Consider the following 17,347-nt stretch of genomic DNA (forward strand, 5'->3'; position numbering starts at 1 on the left):
TAATAAGAGAAAGTGTTTGAAACGGAACCAAAATAACAACTTGCAAACTTGAAGTATTTAAAAATATATGCATGGTAGTGAGCTAAATCCTTAACTTAGGAGGATATGCTGTTCGCTGCTCACCTGCATTGCCTGTGCTGGTCTGTAGTGGAGAACGAGCTGCTTGATTTTACCCAGGACGATAATTTCTTGGGAGAAGGTACATTTTTTGAATTATCAGCTCCAAATTCAGGGCTACAGAACTTCCTGGTTTTCTTTTAACGTGGTGAGGTGGCATCCTAGAGGCCGACCAGCGTCAGAGTTCCTGTTTGTGATGTCAGCATCATGACCTCACAGCCAGGATTGCTCAAAATATTTGCCCAGCTCCTGCCAGGATATGAGCTGAGGCCTGGCCCGATTCTACAGACACCATGAGGTATCGGTTTGTCTCTTTTTGCTGGATTTGTGTTGACTTTTCTGCAACTTCAGTAGATTAGAAAGTAAAGACGTTGACATTGGGCCCTCTATTTTGTTGAAAAAGAATGTATAATGGTAAGAAGATCACTGTTTTAAAAGCACTTCTGGCAGGACATTTGAAAACAAAACGCAATAGAAGAGCAGAAATAGTTTAACTGTGTGGATGGGTATGTGGTTCACCAGTGGCTCTGTTTGCTGTGAAATTTGCTATCTGTTTTCCCATTCCCTGCAAATAAACATAACAATTTTTTGTTCTGTGGAAATATATCTATAGCACCAGCCAAGTAATAGTTTGAAATGATTAGACTTGTTTGTTCGTGGTATAAATTATTTATGACCTGGAGGCCTGAATTCTGATGTATCACAACTGAGAAGTTGTCATCATTTGGTTTTGAATGTATTGCTTTGCTCTTTGAACATGTTTTAGTTTGAGTTGGAAGAAAAGGTGTTGGTCCACACAGATACCCAGAAATCTAGTCTCTGAGGGTTAATACATAATAGAATTTTCTAAAGAATTGTCTTTCTTTAAACAGACAAAAACTTCAGGAACCTGTGTTCCTGTGTGTTGGGTGTTAAGCACTTGATAAATTAACCCCTCCTATTTTTTTAAAATTGTCTTTTTTTTTTGGTTGCATCCCGGGAATTGAACCTGTGCCCCCTACAGTGGGAGCTCAGAGTCTTAACCACTGGACCTCCAAGGAAGCCCCTCCCCCAGCTATTTTTTATTTAAGTAGATATTGGATCTTTTCTCTAAGTTTGGTTCCATGAGTTTGAATTGAAAGATCACGGGGCCAACAGAATTTTGTCAGTATCCGAGAGACTCAACATTTCAGTTTCTGGATTAGACCTCTTTTTAAAGCATTGTTCTCTGTATTCTCTATTTTTCCCCTCTGTCACAGTCACATGGCCCTATTTTCCTAAACACGTACGACCTACAGTCTCAAAACACTTATTCTTTGAGACTAGGAGCCCTTTTTCAGCTTCACTTGGTGTTTTCCCTTCCAAATGTGCCAGATGAGTCTCTTGGACTGGGATGTCTTTAACACAACTTTTTATTTTTTAATTATTTGACTGCTGAACCTTAGTTGTGGCACGTGGGATCTAGTTCCCTAATCAGGGATCGAACCCTGGCCATCTCCATTGGGAACACAGAGTCTCAACCACTGGACCACTAGGGAAGTCCCAGGACAACTTTTTAGAAATGAGTCGTCCTGTACATGTAGGTTATAGATCCCCGAAATCACCAGTTTAAAGTCAGTTTTGTCTATGGGTACACTATGGAACTCCTGTTTAACTGCTTTAGGTCAGTGTTCCCTGTTGAAAACATTTCTGTGCTTTCAGCATGTATTCTAACGCAGAACTGAATCTTTAACTTTTGAATTTTTGTTTGCTTTGCATGACCTCTTTCATGGAAGTGTTAACTGGGATGGAGTCTGAATGGTAGTGGGTGTTTGCAAATGGGTGCAGGGGGTTGATCTCAGAGGGTCTTTTTAAAAAAGATTTATTTTTATTTACTTATGGCTGTGCTGGGTCTTCGTTGCTGTGTGCAGGCCTTCTCCAGTTGCAGACAGCAGGGGCTACTCTCTCGTTTTGGTGTGCGGGCTTCTCATTGCAGTGGCTTCTCTTGTTGCAGAACACGGACCTTAGGGACATGGGCTTCGGTAGCTGGGGCGTGTGGACTCAGCAGTTGTGGTGCATGGACCCAGCTATCCCACTACATGTGGAATCTTCCCAAACCAGGGATTGAACCCATGTCCCCTGGCTTAACAGGTGGATTCTCTACCATTGAACCACTAGGGAAGCCCCCAGAGGCATCTTGAAATGGCACTGTGGCAGTTTCCTGGGGCGGTTGGAGCAGTACCAGCTCTGTGTGTCTTGTATAAACTATTAGATGGCAGTAGAGTCACCTTTAAACTTGGGCTTCATCACTGGGTCTTTTTTTTTTTTTTTTTTCATTTCCCTTTCAAGGTCCTGATAACTAACCCACTGTCCTTACTGTAGTAAAAAAATTTTTTTTCTCTGGATGTTTTCAATATTCTTACCTTTATGAGGTGGGTGATAGGTGATTGCTTATTAAATTGCTTACTAAAAGGAAGAACTACAGCAATTCTTTCTTTGATTGGAGAAGGCTATAGTCTTGAACTGTATCTTTAACCTCTGAAAACTTGCTTGTTTAGAATGGGAGACTGATTTGTATGTAATTTCCTGTCCAGTAATGTGCAGTGAGAGAGGTTCTATTTGAGAGGAAAGTGGGGTGCTTGGATTCTTAGAAATAGTAATAGCTGGTATTTGAGATACTTTCTATGTCCTGGCGTTGTTTTCATCTCGTGAAACTTCCCCAGTTGCTGATCCAGTATCTAACACACTAGACAAATGGATAGCAATCCTTGACTTCATAGAGGGTAGAAGACATTTCTTTTTTGTTGGGTGGAAGAATAGCCCTTCTTTCTGAAATCCCACCTTTAGGTAAAGCTGACATTCTCAAGAAATACAATACTACACTTCTTTTTTAGAAATACCAAAGAGGCTAGGTCTTGTAAGGTTATTTGCTTCCCTGAAATAAATATCTTGTCCTTTTATATTTGTTTTCTAGATCAGATCTTGGAGTTAATCACAAACACAGGTTATTAACCTAGTTCAAAATTTTTGCATATTTCAGGCCTGGCTTTTTTGTCTTCTTAAAATAAACCTGTAGGTTACACAGAAACAAAACAAAACTGTTCTTCTGGTGTTGCTGTTTGACAATGATTCCTGTTTTTACGTGGAAATGTCAACCTTTCAGTGAGGAGGGAGGCGCAAGGGACTGTGTAGCTGAGCCGCCTGTGTCCTGGAGCCCTTCTCCCCGCTGCATAGTTGGTTCTCGGAAGTAGATCTCTCTTCTGTGGCATTTGAGAAGCATACAAGCAAAATAGTAGCTATTGTTAACTGTTCAGAAGTGAGCTGCTAAGTTCTAGAGACAAACATTTTACAAATGGTTTTTGGCTTGAAAAAATATTAGAACTATGGCATCAGTCGGTGGTATAAATAAAAGGTTCTGGGGGTTGGTGTGTGGTATGTGTTGCAATATTATAGTTTGGAAAGTGGGATAATAAAATAATGTGACAGACTTAAAAAACAAATGAAAAAAATACACCAGAACTTCAGTTGTTTCATCTAGGGAGGCGTTGTTCACTAACTATAGTGATAAGCCATTCATAAACCCTTTTTGGAACTCTTGGAATTGGCCCATGTGCCTTGGATACATTTTTGCTATGTTCAGTAATTGCACATCATTGTATTTTTGAGGTTTTTGGATTAAAGTTTTGGAAACAGCTAGTAGTATTTTTAAGAGCCAAATCCAATGAAGAGTATTGAGCCATTGAGATGGTTGGTCACTATTGCTTTGGGTCACTACTAAGGTGTAACTTAAAAACTGTCTCTGAAGTTATTTCTAAATTAAGAGTTAAAAATATTTTTGACCAAAGCAGTATTATTCAAATTAATTTACTGTTTCCTCAGGTGGTTACTTTGAAGGACACTACTTGGCACATAGATGGTCCCTGGATGGAGGTGGTTCTACAACAATGCATACAATAGAACTTATATGGCTCTGGGCTGTTGAGCACTTGAAATGTGGCTGGCGTGACTGAGGAACTGAATTTTTAACTTGATTTCCTTTTAAAAGAATTTAAACAGTGCAGGTGGCTAGTGGCTACTATATTGGAGAGTGCAAACCTAGAATATTTAGCTTCCTGCTAGACTTATAAACTAGGGTGAGCAGCTTATGGTGAGAAACCAAAAGTTATCAAGCCACAGTAGCTTGTGAAATATCTGATCCCCCTCCCCTCCTGCAGTGTGAAGAGTAGTAAAGTGTGGAATTTGTCATTTGTATTCAGTGGTATCTAATCTTTATAGCCTCTCCCAGGTTTATCTTGGCTAAGGTATTATCCAAAGGGTTTTAGATGAGAAGCTTTCTTTGTGTTTGCAGTTTAATCATTGTCTTTTGATGCTCATGGTTCTTTCCTGCTGGTTAGGACCTGTCTCAGCAGCAAGCCCCTATCAGTTAACCAGCACCCGTGGCTGGAATGAATGAAATTCGACATGTCCCCAGAACAGAGGTTGCCAACTGTCAGTTAAAATCTTTGCTTGGTAATGGTGGTTAGGTTAAGATAATGAGAGGAACAAATGAAATAAATATAAAGCCTGAAGGGAAACTGTAGATATCTTTTCATTTTGGACCAGTTCAGTCAGTTCAGTTCAGTTCAGTTGCTCAGTTGTGTCCGACTCTTTGCGACCCTATGAATCACAGCACGCCAGGCCTACCTGTCCATCACCAACTCCCGTAGTTCACTCAAACTCATGTCCATCTAGTCGGTGATGCCATCCAGCCATCTCATCCTCTGTCATCTCCTTCTCCTCCTGCCCTGAATGCCTCCCAGCATTAGGGTCTTTTCCAGTGAGTCAATTCTTCGCATGAGGTGGCCAAAGTATTGGAGTTTCAGCTTCAGCATCAATCCTTCCAATGAACATCAATCCTTCCAATGATCATCCTAAAGGACTGATCTCCTTTAGGATGGACTAGTTGGATCTCCTTGCAGTCCAAGGGACTCTCAAGAGTCTTCTCCAACACCACAGTTCAAAAGCATAAACTCTTCGGTGCTCAGCTTTCTTCACAGTCCAACTCTCACATCCGTACATGACCACTGGAAAAAACATAGCCTTGACTAGACGGACCTTTGTTGGCAAAGTAATGTCTCTGCTTTTCAATATACTATCTAGGTTGGTCATAACTTTCCTTCCAAAGAGTAAGCGTCTTTTAATTTCATGGCCGCAATCGCCATCTGCAGTGATTTTGGAGCCCCCCAAAATAAAGTCTGACACTGTTTCCACTGTTTCCCCATCTATTTCCCATGAAGTGATGGGACCAGATGCCATGATCTTTGTTTTCTGAATGTTGAGCTTTAAGCCAGCCTTTTCACTCTCCTCTTTCACTTTCATCAAGAAGCTCTTTAGTTCCTCTTCACTTTCTGCCATAAGGGTGGTGTCATCTGCATATCTGAGGTTATTGATATTTCTCCCTGCAATCTTGATTCCAGCTTGTGCTTCATCCAGCCCAGCATTTCTCATGATGCACTCTGCATGTAAGTTAAATAAGCAGGGTGACAATATGCAGCCTTGATGTACTCCTTTTCCTATTTGGAACCAGTCTGTTCCATGTCCAGTTCTAACTGTTGCTGCCTGACCTGTATACAGGTTTCTCAAGAGGCAGGTCAGGTGGTCTGGTATTCCCATCTCTTTCAGAATTGTCCACAGTTTCTTGTGATCCACACAGTCAAAGGCTTTGGCATAGTCAATAAAGCAGAAATAGATGTTTTTCTGGAACTCTCTTGCTTTTTCCATGATCCAGAGGATGTTGGCAATTTGATCTCTGGTTCCTTTGCCTTTTCTAAAACCAGCTTGAACATCAGGAAGTTCATGGTTCACGTATTGCTGAAGCCTGGCTTGGAGAATTTTGAGCATTACTTTACTAGCATGTGAGATGAGTGCAGTTGTGTGGTAGTTTGAGCATTTTTGGCATTGCCTTTCTTTGGGATTGGAATGAAAACTGACCTTTTCCAGTCTTGTGGCCACTGCTGAGTTTTCCCAATTTGCTGGCATATTGAGTGCAGCACTTTCACAGCATCATCTTCCAGGATTTGAAATAGCTCAACTGGAATTCCATCACCTCCACTAGCTTTGTTCGTAGTGATGCTTTCTAAGGCCCACTTGATTTCACATTCCAGGATGTCTGACTCTAGATGAGTGATCACACCTTCATGATTATCTGGGTCGTGAAGCTCTTTTTTGTACAGTTCTTCTATGTATTCTTGCCTCCTCTTCTTAATATCTTCTGCTTCTGTTAGGTCCCTACCATTTCTGTCCTTTATCAAGTCCATCTTTGCATGAAATGTTCCCTTGGTATCTCTAATTTTCTTGAAGAGATCTCTAGTCTTTCCCAAAGATCTTTAATCTTTGGACCAGTAGATTAAAAAAAGAGAATTCCCCCACACTGCCCCACCACACTGCATGGCTTGTGGGATCTTAGTTCCCCAACCAGGGACTGAACCCAGGCCACAGGAGTGAAATCTCTGAGTCCTACGCACTGGATCACCAAGGAATTCCCTCTTAAACTCTTTCAAGTCTCTTTCCTATTTAACTCTCCAATTTGATTTCTTACAAGAATCTTCTAACGTTTGCCATACTGAGCATCTTATTCATATGCTCCATACCTTTCCTCCTCCCTTGTTTCTTTTCTGAAATTTTTTCTCTGTGCCTTAAAAAAAAAAAATCCTGACCGCCAACACCTGTCCAACACTGTTGCTGACCCCCACCCCCTCAAATTCTGCCTTGCCCCTGAAATCTTTTCTTTCTGCCTCAGTCCACTCTACCTCTGCATCTTCTAAGACACCTTCAGGACCATCACATCCCATAGTTTGGTATTTCTCATGAGTGGCATTTTATTTTTAATTATTATATATTTGTGGGCCTTTTCTCTCCAACTGCATCATAAATTCTTGAGCTTAGGCCTGTGTTATATGTTGTTCTGTCACCTGTAGCAAGAACCAAAAATAACTTTTTAAAATATTGGGTACGTCCCAACTGGTTTGTTAACTCATTTAAACAATTGAGACTATTTTTCTCATTTTTATATAGTCAGCTTTGTTTATAAAGTACAAGTAGGGATATAAAGATGACTAAAATACAGTTTCATCCCCCCAGGGCGTGTTTAATCTGGTAGAATCTCTAGGGTGCTTCATAGGTGGCTCAGTGGTAAAGAATCCGCCTGCCAATGAAGGAAACGCTGGGGATACAAGTTTGTTGCCTGGTTGGAAAGATCCCTTGGAGTAGGAAATGGCAACCTGCTCCAGTATTCTTGCCTAGAAAATTCCATGGACAGAGTCTGGAGGGCTGTAGTCCATGGGGTCTCAGAGTCTAATGACTGAACGACTGAGCACATACTCATACACACACAGAATTTATGGCCATATAGACCCAGCTCGGCGTGCCAGGTGATAGGAAAGAGATACAGACTTAGTTCTATGGGAAATTGAAGGATGAACACATTTTCATTGGTGAAAGGTTTTGTGGGGCAGCTGCATCCCTAACTGGCCCTTGAGTAGGGTTTCAGCAGATAAAAATAAGTAGGGTTGGAAATGGAGAAAGAAGTGGCAGCCCTCTCCAGTGTTCTTGCCTGGGAAATCCCATGGACAGAGGAGCCTAGTGGACTACAGTCCAAGGGGTTGTTGCAAAGAGTTGGACACCACCTAGCAACTGAACCACAAAACGACCAGGCTTGGAAAGGGCTTTCAAGACTGAGTGAAAAAGCTGAAACAAAAGCATAGAGTGACACCAACACTTATGTAGGGGTAGTTGCCGAATTAGTCACGTGGGTGATTCATGTGTGTGTAACTGAGAAAATGAACCTCTGATCTTATCAGTTGTTCAGCAGTGTTTCTCAAACGTTAGCCTCAGAACTGTCTGAAGGGCTTGGAATGCAGATAGCCGGCCCCACCCCTAGATTTCGTTTCAGTAGGTTTGTGGAAGATCCCAAATAATTTGCATTTCTAGCAAGTTCCCAGGAGATGCTGCTGCTGCTGCACATTTTGAAAAGTGCTGATAGCTCCGTTCCATCTGATATCTGCCTTAGAGAAATGTCCGTCTTATGTATACAGATACCCCAGTGTAAATGGATCATTGTGTTCACGTTGCTTTCCGAACCTACATCTGGTCTTGTATAGATTGTAGGTTCAGGCTTCTTCCATCACTCAGCCCCTAGCACAGTGCTGTAACAATGTAGGTAATACAGTAGTAAACCCTGTACTTGCTAACTTGACTTCCAGATCTAAAAATGATCTGAAGGAGAAGCACATGCTTCTGGAAGCCCTTAGGAACTGGGAAGCCCTCTGTGGCTCAAAATGTAAAGCAAAAATGCTTACAGTGGCAGTTCTCAAATGTTTTTCCTCAGGACCCCTGTACATCCTTAAAATAATTGAGGTCTCCAAAGAGTTTTCATTTATATTGGTTTTATCCTTTGATATTTACCATCTTAGAAATTAAAACTGAAAATATTTTAAAATATTTATTAATTCATTAGAAATAATAATAATAAGCCCACTAACATGTTATATGTCTTTAATGAAGAATAACTATTTTCTAAAGTAAAAAAAGAATGAATGACAAGATGACATTGTTTCACGTTCTTGCCAGTCTCTAAATGACTGGCTTTAACAGAAGACAAGCTTAGTAAAAGACACCTCCTGCATTTGAACTGTAGTGATACGTTGTTTTGGTTGAAGTCCATGAAGAAAATTGGCCTTACCCAGATTTATAGGAAAGGCAGAGCATTTTCAGATATGTATGGATTTTTTTCTTTTAATACTTCTCCAAAAACTTGGTAGGTTGTAGTTTCTTAAAGGTGAAATCTCAAACTGTATGAATGAACTTCTATCATTACATAAAAATCCACTGGTCTAATTTGTGCTTTGAATGAATGTGATTTTGTAACATTATACATTGTTGGTTGGAAAAAAATTGACTCACTGAATTATGAGATCTTTCAAATATTGTCATACTTCATTTATACAATATAATTTATTTGTTAGTATTGTCGCTCTCATGAGAAAAACCTGTGGTATTGAGACACTCTCAGGTTCACAGAGGATGTGTGAATAACTTGAATTTTATTTGTCAACAAATAGTTGTTTTCCTTGAAGTGACAGGCTCACATGATTCATTTTTAAGGAAATAGCCGCGGGATACCAAGTCTGAGAAACCATAGTTCCTGGTTGGGGAACTAGATCCCACGTGCTGCAACAAAGATCCCTCGAGCTGCAACTAAGACCCAGCGCAGCCAAAATAAGTAAATTAAAAAAAAAAAAGAAAATAATTGGGCTTCCTGGGTGCCTCAGCAATAAGGGATCCTCCTGCCAATGCAGGCAATACAGGAGACAAGGGTTTCATCGCTGGTTCGGGAAGATCCCCTGGAGTGAGAAAAGGGCAACCTGCTCCAGTACTCATGCCTGGAAAATCCCATGTACAGAGGAGCCTCGTGGGCCTGCCGTCCATGGGGTCCAAAAGAGTGGAACACGACTGGGCACACATACACACACGTCACAGTTTCATAAGGCTCAGCTGCGATAATACGGATAACATTTATTTCTAAATGATAATATTCTGGTGTTGTGGTCTTCACCTGTTGGGAGGGTGGAGGGGGTCCTTAGATCCAAATATAAGCATCAGAATTTCAAATATTCTCAATGTATTAGTGAGGCAAGTACATCTCTTTTCTTTTTGCATGTGTTTTGGAATTGATTCATTTCAATATGACATTGACTGACCTTGAAACACTATGCAGAGCAGTTGTTTCTGGGTCATTACATTTTGTGGGTACCATGACCAAGAACTTTGATCTTTTCTTTCTCAGTGAATTGATTTTTTTTTTTTCCCCAAAAGCAAGCCTGACATGGCATTCATTAATAATGCATGAGAAAGAAACTTAAATTGGAAGATTTAAAAGCCAACATTGGTGATGTTCCTCCTAATTCTCTTATTGAGACATAGATTTTTCTCCTTCCTTAAATCTTGGTCACAGTTCCCCTGCTTTGGGATTCAAGTGGCTCACATGGACTGAGAGCCAGAGGCACAAAGATCAGACAACAGAAGACTTACAGACCCCGAGTTTATGACCATTCTTAGGTTCCTGACGCCTCTTTCTTGGGCCAAGGCTTTTAGGGGGCTTTTAGCGTTTTCTGAGCTTAGAGTGTTGAGCTGCAAGGTTTGCAACTGGCTGAGGCTGACCTAGTCACTTACTGTGGTGGTTTTCAGAATTTCTCTTTAGGGAGGAGCGCTTGATGTGAGCTCAAGAATTCACTGTTGCGCCTGAGTGAAATATTTTAAGGAGTACTTCATCCTCTCTTCTTAACACTATAATAGCTTTTCCAGGACCTTTGTGCCTCCTCCATCTGTTCTGTCCTTCCCTACCTGATCGTCATCACTTTATGATGTTGGACCAGGGTGAAGCGTTGGCAAGACACAGACCCCTTGGTACTCTCTGCACTTAGCTTATCCTCATCCTCCTCAAACATTTTTGCACATGCAAACAACCTTTTTGGCACCAGGGACCAGTTTCATGGAAGAATTTTTCCAGGGACCAGGTTGGGGTGGGAGATAGTTTCCAGATGATTCGAGTGCATTACATTTTTTGTGCACTCTATTATTATGACATTGTGATATATAATTGAATAATTAGACAGCTCACCATAATGCAGAATCAGTGGGAGCCCTGAGCTTGTTTTCCTAGGCTCAGGTGGTAATATGAGCAATGGGGAGCAGCTGTTAATACAGATGAAGCTTCACTTGCTCAGCCGCTGCTCACCTCCTGTGCAGCCTGGTTCCTCAGAGGAATCAGTCTGTGTCCTAGTGGGTTGGGGACCCCTGGTCTAGAGGAGTCTCAGCCAAACCCTTCCATCTGTCTAAGGCAGTAGCAGGAGCAGGTACCTCTGCTTGCATCTGACAGACTGTGGGTGGTGAGGATCTAGCAATAAAGCACATGGTTTCAAATCTGAGTCAGAACCACCCGACCTGGTGCAGAGACTCCCAGCCCACTGCCACGGTCCTGGCAGCGATGGTGATGGTGGTGATAGCAAGGAACCCGGGAATTTTGTATTAATAGTCAGAATAGGCAACCAGTCTTCAGATTCACAGAAGTTCTGTATCTGTTAATCACAGTCTTCTCCCAAACCACACAGTTTACCTTTGACTTAAAAAAAAGCCACTTTTGTGACATTTTGAACCCTCTTGAGAACCATGGGAAATCTGCAGAGTGAGCCTGATGAAGCTGCTGTCTTGGTTTGATTTCCATTCAGTCTGATTAGCTTTGACTAGAAAAACGTACATGGCTGTATTAGTTTCCTGGGTCTGCCATAGCAAGCGACCGCCAACCTGGTGGCTTAAATCTGTTCCGTCACAGCTCTGGAGGCCAAATGTCTGAAACCATGGTATCGCCAGGGTAGGTTCCTTCTGCAGCTCTGAGGGAGAATCCATCTCAGGGAATCCATCTCAGGCTTTTCTCTTAGCTTTCGGTGGCTCCTGGCCACCTTTGGCTTGTAGATACACGGCTGTAATCCCTGCCTCCGTCTTCACCTGGCTGTCTCCTCTGTGCTCTTCTCCTCTAATTAGGACACTGATCCTCAGGTTAGGGCATGCAGATCGTCCAGGAGGTGCTCACCTCAAGGTCTGTTCACAGATTCCTGATGGATATCTCTTTTGATCAACAGATTTTCCTTGTCTTTTTTTTTTTTTTTTGCCTCATGGCTTGTGGGATCTTAGTTCCCCAACCAGGAATCAAACCCAGGCCCTCGGCAGTGAGAGCATGGCATCCCACCATTAATACAGGCTAATATAGTTAATATTAGCCTATAGTTAATATAGGCTTGTCCCACTGGATCACCAGGGAATTCCCAGATGGATATGTCTTTTGGGGAGGCTGCCATTCAACCCACCACAGGGACCAAGGGGCCACAGCAGCACCTCTGTCAGCCCTGGCCGTGTTGTTTACTGATGCTCCGCATTGCTTGTAAAAGAGAGATTGAGGTCTGTGCCTCGTCACCCAAACTCGACTAGCAGGAAAAATAAAAATAAAAAAGCACAGAATGCAAACATTTGAATGTCAGTAAATAGCATTTTTCTCTCTGAATTCTGTTTTCTTAGGTATTATGTCTAGAAATATTTTTCCCTATTCCAAAATCCAGAGGTCCTCCTTCTCTCTTAAAGAGCAAATTACAGTTTTGCGTGACCCCAGAAGTTGTAGATTCATACTTGGTCTTGACTAAACAGATGATTGTGTTTCTGTAAACAGAATAAAGATAATTTTCCTTTAGTACTTTCTAGGTACGGCTTTCTTCTTACAGAGTTTGCCGTTGAACCCTCTCTCTCATTTAACATATATATGGTTTTATATTGAGTTATTATATATTTCTGTGGATTAATCTATATATATAGTTAATATAGGCTTGTGCTCATAAGTCTTAAGCAACATAGAAATGAATGAAGTGAAAACTGAAAGCTAACTCTGTTCAGTTTGGTGGGCATTTTTCTGAACCTCTTTATGGGTTATGTGGTTTTGGGGCAGTGTACTGAAATGATATTGTTAGATACTATAAAGAAAAGTGAGCATATTGCCAGCCTTAGCTTCCTGTCTTTAGGATAGTAAATTACTTGTAAACCTATTTCAACAGCATCTTCATTTTTCTAAAAGACTTTAAAAAAATATTTATTTTTGTTTGCTTAGGGATCTTTAGTTGTAGATTGTGAACTCGTAGTTTCAACATGTGGGATCTAGTTCCCTGACCAAGGATTGAACCCACGCCAACCCCTGCATTGAGAGCGTGGAGTCGCAGCCACTGGACCACCAGGAGGTTCCAGCATCTTCAATCTTTTTGATATCTGGAGTTTTCTAGGTTCTTACGTTCATTGTGGAGACATAAGGAAGAGTTTAGGTTGTGAAAGCTGCTTTCCATAATTGTTTCTATTTTCTTTTCTCTTGATTCTAAACTCTTTTTCTGTTTATCTCTTTGCAGATTTAACCCAGAGACTGACTTCACTATAGAATCACCCACAGTTGTATCCATGACTGGGGAAAGATAGTGGCAACAAGCAAAGGAGAAACAGCTCTGACACACAGAAGACAATGAGTATGCTAAAACCAAGCGGGCTTAAGGCCCCCACCAAGATTCTGAAGCCTGGAAGCACAGCCTTGAAGACACCTGCTGCTGGTAATGCTTTATGTTTCTCTTTAACAGCAAGGAAATTTTAATCCTGTATGAAGACTTCTATTTGAAAGTCTTGATTTGAAAAATCAAGATTTGAAAAATGTAAGAAGACAGTCTTATAGAACTTCATATTCTTGAAAATACTTGAAAAAGTTTCAACTAAAAGACATAGAGTTTTATATCTAGAAGTCTTTTTTTTTAATGTTTATTTGTTTAGTTGTACTGGGTCTTAGCTGTGGCATGTGGGATCTAGTTCCCTGACCAGGAACTGAACCCTGGCCCCCTGCACTGGGAGCAGGGGAGTCTTAACCACTGGACCACCAGGGAAGTCCCAGATTTTCTATCTAGAAGTCTTACTCAATGAAGAGTCTATCTTAATTTCATTTCTTCAGTATAAGGCAGCAGTCTTACACTTTTTGGCACCAGGAACTGATTTCATGGAAGACAGTTTTTCCACACACTTGCGGAGGGGGTGGGTTTGGGGATGATTCAAGTGCATTACGTTTATTGTGCCCTTTATTCCTAATCTAATGCTGCCGGTGATCTGACAGGGGGCGCTCGTTTGTGGCCCAGAGGTTAGGGACCCCTGGTACACCGGTGCTAAAATAATTGTCAAGTTAACTTCAGTATTTGATCCTGACCGTGTTAAAGTGTTTCTTCAGTTTTCCTCCCGATGTATCTTCCTGAACCCATCAGGACCTTTCTCCTCGGGGTTTAGGGATATGTAGAGAAAGCGAAGACTAGTCAGACTTAAAAGATATGATGACGGTCATTGACCCGAAGTTGGCCATTGTCATCAGGGAGCAGGTACTACGGTGGCTCAAGTCTGGCTCATGAGGGAAGCCTGTGCCAGTTTATAGATGAACCCGTGCCTTTGATTATCTTTAGCAACCTGTTCCTCAGCTGTTCTTCTCATCCTCTACCGTTTCCACTTACATCCCATAATGATCAGAGAGGCAAGAGGACAGGATATGTGATGCTTGCTTCTGTCATCTTTTTATGTGATTTATGTACTATTAAATCTAAAATCTTAGGTTTTCAGCCATTCTAGACAGGTGCCCACCATAATCTATTAAGTCCAACATTGTTTCTTCAAGTTCTTTCATAAAGACATTCATTGGGCTTCCTTGAGGAAAGGAATCTTTGTGGTTTGTTTTTTTTTTCCCCACTGCTGTATTCCATCTACACACCTAGAAAATTTCCTGGCATGTAACGGGAGCTTAGTAAGTATTGACTGATTAGAGATGGTAAGTTCTTTACATTGTATGTATCAGGATAAAACCTGGTTCTTTTCAGAGAGGCCATAAAAAGAAAGCTTTACTAATAAGGCAAAGGATTGTGAAAAAATGGACTTATTTCAGGGCTATTTAGCCTTGTGGAAATCAGTTCTAATTTTGGCATCCCCTTCTTCTCCCCCAAATCTTTCCTCTTTTAAGACCGCTTCAAATGCCAAACCTTCTATGAAGCCATCCACTGTTATACTTAACCCCTGTTAGAATTGTCTTTTTCACTTTTAATACTTTTTGTGCAGACCTTTTAGCATATAGAGTCCTTGAGTCCACAGATCATATGTAATTCAACTTGGTTTCCCCAGCCTTCCTTGGCACACGTGAGATTAAAGTAACTTATTAAGGCTAAAATTTATATGCTTGAGAGGAAGTCATTGCCAAGGAATTCAAGACACTTTTATGAAGATGGTTTTTCAGAAATTCATGCTTGCCGCACTCTGAAGAATGATGGTTGATGTACCAAGTGAAAGTCAAAGTGAAGTCGCTCAGTTATGTCCGACGCTTTGCGACCCCATGGACTGTAGCATACCAGGCTCCATGGACACGTTGATGTACAAAGCTAGCACTAACTCTTAAATAAATAAATAAATAAACTAGCCCCTGTCTTTGGCAGATTATTATCTGTTCTATCTGAGAGCACCCACTGTCTTCTAAAAAAACAGCAATAAAAACTCTCCACAAACAGAAACTCCAGTCTCCCTTTCTGTGTAGGGTAAAGAGATGCTCAGATGCTCAGCACCCACTCTCAGCCAGCCAGGCCACTCTGCTTCCCAGGCTTTGTGTGGTTCACTCCTGCTGATCAGACCTCAGGCTAGATGTCACCTCCTCCAGGAGGCCTTCCCTGACTGTTCTACCCAAAGGCATTATCTCCTCCACAGCACTTAGACCACCTGAAGTGGCTTGGTGTGTCTCTTAACTGTCTGCTTCTCTACCTCTAGACTCTGAGCTCTACAAAGGCACAGACTATACTGTCTTGCTTTGTCTCCCAGTGAAGAACAGTGCCTGGGACTAGTTCTGGAGTGGCTGGAACTCAAAAAAGATGTATAACATGGATGAATACATTATTTCATTTAATTCTCATTTTGGGGGAAAAAACCCATCAAGATAGGTATCACTACTTTCCCTCTTTACAGATTGAAAAAAACTCGGGTCATGTAACATCCTAAGATCAGGATATGCCCGGTAAATGGCAGACATTAAGAATTCAGGCTCTGTTTGCCAGTTCACACTAAATATTTAATCAATGGTTGCTGGGTGGATGCATGAATGTATTTCTAGTGGAAATACCACATTTCTGGCAAAATTTTAACTCTGTCTTTACCATTGGGTAGAGTTTGCTAAGTCATCTTGCTTTCACAGGGAGTCTGGCTCTCTTTTCTTCCTTGCTGGGACTTCCACCTCTGCTAGCAAAAGAATACTCTTGAAACAGTGATGGTGGGGACTCCAGCACTAAATCTTCTCCTGTGTCAAGTTAATTGAGAATCTCTGTTGTGACTATTGGCCTAGTCCTGTCATTTTTAGGTGACCTCTCAAATGGGGGAATAGAGTCCATTTCAATGGGTCTGAGTTCAGGACCCATGTTGTGCAGGATATGGGGAAACAATGGAATCAGACCTATGTTATAAATTCTGGGAAAAGGACTGCATTTTTCCCCCTTGTTTTTGACTTCTTCGAATCTAAATTTCAAATAAAGATTAAGTCTTATCAGCTCACTGAGTTTTGATAGCACTGAAAACAGTAGTGATGGATCAAGTATTAATACTTTTTACCTCCTTGCTAAAAAAAAAAGAAATATAATCAGAGTATCTCTTGAAGTATAAGTATCTCTTGAAGAGTACTTCTGTTGCTTTTGACTCTTCTTCTCTAGTTTATTTTCGTTAACTTAGGAGTTGTCTGCTTAAATATGAAACTGAATCTTTTCTGATCCTTTCTTCTGTTTGCAGTTGCCGCTCCAATAGAAAAAACAATATCCAGTGAAAAAGCATCAAGCACTCTGTCCTCTGAGACACAAGAGGAGTTTGTGGATGACTTTCGAGTTGGGGAGCGAGTTTGGGTGAATGGGAATAAGCCTGGATTTATCCAGTTCCTGGGAGAAACCCAGTTTGCACCAGGCCAGTGGGCCGGGATCGTTTTGGATGAGCCCATAGGCAAGAACGATGGCTCAGTAGCAGGAGTTCGGTACTTCCAGTGTGAGCCTCTAAAGGGGATATTTACCCGACCTTCAAAGTTGACGAGGAAGGTGCAGGCAGAGGATGAAGCTGATGGCCCGCAGACAACTCACGCTTCCAGGGCGACTTCGCCTCTGTCCACTTTGGCAGTCAGCATGGCGTCCTCGTCCCCAGCCACCCCCTCAAATATTCCCCACAAATTGTCCCAACCAACTGCAAAGGAACCTTCAGCTACGTCTCAGATCAGCAACCTTACGAAAACCGCCAGTGAATCTATCTCCAACCTTTCAGAGGCCGGCTCGATCAAGAAAGGAGAGAGAGAACTCAAAATCGGAGACCGAGTATTGGTGAGTGCAGACACCTTCCGGGGCCGTCGTGTTGACTTGAGAGAGAATCACTGGCGAGGGGGTGAAATACACACATGTGGGCTCAGAATCTGTTCTGTTCACTCATTTCTAGAGAAATTAATCAGGTTTTCTGGTTCTGTTTGTATGAATATGCAGCAGATTAGAAACTGGCAATGTAGTTTGTATATAGTGTAAGCATAGGTTTGCAGTGATCAACCTAGTTTTGTCTTCCAGTTTAGCTAAAAGAATATTGAATTTTTAGCTTGTAAATATTAAGATAGCTTTATCTGACAGAATAA

General features: G+C 41.5%; 1 protein-coding gene across 8 annotated transcripts in view; it reads left to right on the forward strand.

Annotated features, from left to right (window-relative positions):
- The window catches only part of CLIP1 (CAP-Gly domain containing linker protein 1), a 116,020-nt gene that overhangs the window by 20,049 nt on the left and 78,624 nt on the right, over positions 1-17,347 (forward strand). For all 8 annotated transcript variants that reach the window (XM_069557769.1, XM_069557768.1, XM_069557770.1 and 5 more), the window contains exons 2-3: positions 13,053-13,247; positions 16,477-17,048. In XM_069557769.1, the coding sequence (XP_069413870.1) occupies positions 13,163-13,247; positions 16,477-17,048 (657 nt within the window). In that variant the 5' untranslated portion in view covers positions 13,053-13,162. The remainder of the gene's footprint in view (positions 1-13,052; positions 13,248-16,476; positions 17,049-17,347) is intronic.

The sequence above is a fragment of the Ovis canadensis genome, chromosome 17, assembly GCF_042477335.2.
Source record: "Ovis canadensis isolate MfBH-ARS-UI-01 breed Bighorn chromosome 17, ARS-UI_OviCan_v2, whole genome shotgun sequence".
In the NCBI taxonomy this organism is placed as follows: Eukaryota; Metazoa; Chordata; class Mammalia; order Artiodactyla; family Bovidae; genus Ovis; species Ovis canadensis.